Source organism: Polypterus senegalus, chromosome 4 (genome assembly GCF_016835505.1).
Source record: "Polypterus senegalus isolate Bchr_013 chromosome 4, ASM1683550v1, whole genome shotgun sequence".
NCBI classification, from domain to species: Eukaryota; Metazoa; Chordata; class Cladistia; order Polypteriformes; family Polypteridae; genus Polypterus; species Polypterus senegalus.
Genome location: NC_053157.1, coordinates 115,734,801 through 115,738,767, shown reverse-complemented (window position 1 = coordinate 115,738,767; position 3,967 = coordinate 115,734,801). Strand labels below are relative to the sequence as shown.

The 3,967-nt window shown below is 38.6% G+C and overlaps 1 protein-coding gene across 1 annotated transcript; it reads right to left on the bottom strand.

Annotated features, from left to right (window-relative positions):
• Positions 1–211: 211 nt before the first annotated feature.
• gsx2 (GS homeobox 2) lies at positions 212–1,502 on the bottom strand. Its single transcript, XM_039752777.1, has 2 exons — positions 1,118–1,502; positions 212–896 (listed from the first exon to the last, which is right to left on the bottom strand). The coding sequence occupies exons 1-2, from the start codon at positions 1,497–1,499 to the stop codon at positions 556–558; spliced, it is 723 nt and encodes a 240-aa protein (XP_039608711.1). The 5' UTR covers positions 1,500–1,502; the 3' UTR covers positions 212–555.
• Between the last annotated feature and the right edge of the window lie 2,465 nt (positions 1,503–3,967).

The following is a 3,967-nucleotide window of genomic DNA, read 5'->3' as shown; positions in this document are numbered from 1 at the left end:
CACCGCGGTCTAATGATGCTTGTGCTTTATTCGAGAAGTGGCAAAAATCAACGCTTACCTTTAGTTTTTGGGTTTGAGTTTCCTTTCAGTATTGCTTGTAAAAATCACCTCCGTCATTCTCATACATCTACTGGAGAGCCCACGCATTTAACATATTTACGACCACAGTTTATTTAAATAAATATAAATATACATTTTATATAAAACTATTCACAAACAATTGTAGGAAGCAATTCACAGTGTACAGTTCACATATTTACATAACAAACCTGTTTTAATTGCTACAGATTTAAATTGCTATATTAACATGATCTCTCTTGCTCACCTATAGAATGTTTTATCTTTTTATCTATTCGGTTGTTTGTCAGACTATTAACATCGGGGTAAACAATACACACTTACTTTTAAGCACTTTTACAAACTGTACATTTTATGACGCACGTCAAGTGTCCCAAACATAGTCTTACTTTCACACTTGTGTCTCTTTCACCCTAAAGTCCCGATAAGTGCTTCGAGATCAGAGCAGTCGGTTTCTCTTGAGCTCTGGTATCCTTCTCAAACTGGGGATATTTCTTTTTCTTCCGTAGCTGATGTCGGAGATAAAGACTCCTCATCTTCGGACCGGGGATAATGCCCATGGCTGCTGGTGCATTTGCATCCGCTGTGCACGCTCCTCGGGGTACCCTTACCCTCTTTCTTATGCTTAACTCTGCGGTTTTGAAACCAAATCTTAACCTGTTTTTCCGAGAGGTTTAAATAAGTGGCGATCTCAATTCTTCGAAGACGCGACAGGTACATGTTTGACGAAAATTCTCTTTCCAGCTCCAGAAGTTGCGTACTTGTGAACGCTGTCCTCATCCTCTTGCCGTTTTGGATGTGCCCGTTTTCAGATGCACCTGTTAAAATAAAGACAAGGCGTTGTTATGTATTGCGACTCATTTTGAAATGCGATTAAAAGAAAAAAAAAGAATAAAGTCAAAATAAACAATAAAAAATAACACATATAGAGACACATTTCCTATGATAAAATATAATGTAGCCTTTTCAAAATATACATTCAAATATTTATGAATTACCGAAGTGAATACGGATCGATAAACCATTCCGAATAACTTACCTAAAGAGAGGCAATGAAATCTCCTAGGATCTGTAGCGCTGTAGCTGGTCGTACTGCAAACAGGTGGGTGCCCAGGATGACCCAGTGCAGGGCTGTGCTGATGGCTCATTCTCTGGCAATACTGGGTGTCCCCGCTCGGAAACTGACTCTTCAGCAAAGGTAAGCTGTTTCGGGGAGAGTGGATGTGCGAAGTAACACACAGAGGGCAAACACAAAAAGTGCCCGTCTTTCTTGAAGGACACACGGGCGCAGAAACGGACATCACGCTGGACGAGTGCATGCTCATCGGCAACAAAAAGTCTTGCCCGGGATGCTCACTTAGAGGCGCCGGTCTGGCGGTGTCTTTGATAATTAACGAATCGACGTAAAATGATCTGGACATGACTGCTGTTAGCTGGATGCTGCTTCTTTATGACTGAAGCACTCGGGATCTCAGAAGGTGCTTATGTCTGATGGTTAAACAAAAGGGTCCCTGGAGAGGTTGGTCCTAACTTTACCCACGTGCGCGCCCTGCTCCGGGGGCCTTTAAAGCAATGCCATCAGACTGTCAAACACGTGACCTACATAACAACTGCCGATCTGAATCCAACTCTATTTACTTAAACTCTCTAGAATAGCTCCCCGAAACAAACATAGAACAAAACTTCAGTGTGCCCACCCTTTGTTAGCTCCGCTCCTAAAAAGCTGAGCTTAACAGTCACAGCACAGTGCATTAAAGATAACGGGGGGCAACAAGCTACAAACCGCTGCCAAATGATTTTGGCTATAGGGTAACACTGACTGATTTGGAAGAGTCTCTCAAGTTTTCTGTTGGTCTTTCATAAAAAGAATCAAATAGTTCATTAAAAGAGTATTTATTATTAGAGTTTACCCTAATGTGGATGTGTGCCGTGGTGCATTCTGAGTTACTCTCCCTGAGTAGGTAAAAGTCTCTTCCTCACATTTGCAGGGATAGGCTACGGGTACAGGCGACCCGATATTGCAGTCAGCTGCATGTTCAGAAAAAGATGAAGATTTTAATGATTATAGCATACTAAAGCTAACATAACATAACATTCTCAAACAGCTTCAAGGTGTCTGGGGTGGTAGTCTATCCCGACAGCATTGGGCGCAAAGCAGAAAGTGAACACCGACGAGAATCATAATTCAAACAGAAGAAGCAGAATACCTGAAACATATTATTATTATTATTATTATTATTATTTTAGTGCAATATTTATTAATTTTCCATCTATAAATCTGAAGAACATGATACTCTTTTTAGTTTATATTAAAATCAAAACCTTTTTTCACAAATAAACTGTTTTTAGACGGTTTGATTCCCGCTGTTTATGTCTTGCTGAACTTTAGAAAATGCCATAAACTACAATGTGTCAAAAATTATTGCAATTGGGAAATGCTGGCACAGTTGATGGCAACCTAATGGTCATCCACGGCGCCTTCTGTAAACGGACTGATTAAAACTGCAGCTTTCTCATTATTATTAAAACAATCAAGCTTCTTCAGTACAACATATTTGCGAGGAGGTTATTAAATGTGGGCATTTGACTCGTAAATGAATTTGACAAGTAGGATCTTTCAGACTCTGTCTCATTATTAGTGAGAATTTGTCACATAAAAATTGACAAGATTATTTTATGTGTGACTATATTATCCCGTCTCAGTAGCATCAGTATAGCAATGACGAAACTACTTTTATTCGTAAAGTAGTTTTTATAACGGCATGCTCATACTTCATCTCGAGTTGACAAGAGAATATCGCTCAAATTTCTACTGTTGGTAGCTGTTATTAACCGAAATAAGTGTGGCTATTCGCATGAATTTTTTGATCGACTGCAGACTAATTCCCATAATTATATTATCAGTTGGCCTTTTCAGGCCCTTTCAAAATGAAAGGTGCTCTATGAAGCAGACCGGGATACTTTAAACGCACAGTCACGTCTAGCTCGGTAGTCTTCGTCTTACTGTCCCTTTTCATTTATTATACGTCACGTCATTTTGATGAAGTCTTTCCAAGAAGTACACGATTTTTGAATTGCCACCAGGGTTGGTAGCTTGACAATTTGATAGCGATTAGGATTCAATTAGAAAGTGTTTATTCGGCCGGATCTCTGCAGCGTAAACAGGCAACTATTTCAGAAATGCGTTAATCCCTCATCTTGTGACAATAATTAGCGAGTTTGATCTGCGGACGGGTCAGCAGCAGGTTTACCTCTGCTTTCATCTAGAATAACGCTTTATGGTGCAGACCCTCATCAGAAATCATTATTAATCTGAAGCACTACATGAGGGCACTTATAATTGGATTTCATTTCGAGGTATTAGACCACATTATAAGAGAGTTTAAAAGCACCTGGGCTGACACTAAGGCACTCGTTTACAAAAGTTCACATTAAAACACACATTGAATTGCCCGAAATCGGTACAGCTGCTCAGTTACTCCAACTCTTGTGATTTTTTTTTTTTTTTTTTTTTTTTTGGTTCATGTATTCAAACTACTGTATATATTTAGGTCACAATAAGTTGGTATTTGACTATAAAAATAAACTTAAAACATTCAGTGTTAAAGAAAATACATACACAAGAAATAATCCAATCATATGAGAATACCACTTGCTTAAAATAAGATTCAGTGAAGAAACGTCTGTTAAAGTATAGCAATATTACATTGCGAGAACAATTATTTATGCAATATGTTTATTGTAAAGTGAGGTGGGTGGCGATATTTATTTTAAAGATATGGTATTTCAAAGATATGTATGTTAGTTTGACTTCTATCTTAATAAATAAAATGTCCCAAAGCGGATCTTCAGATCAATGCCTCAGGGACATCATTTTGGTTCCCAAAAG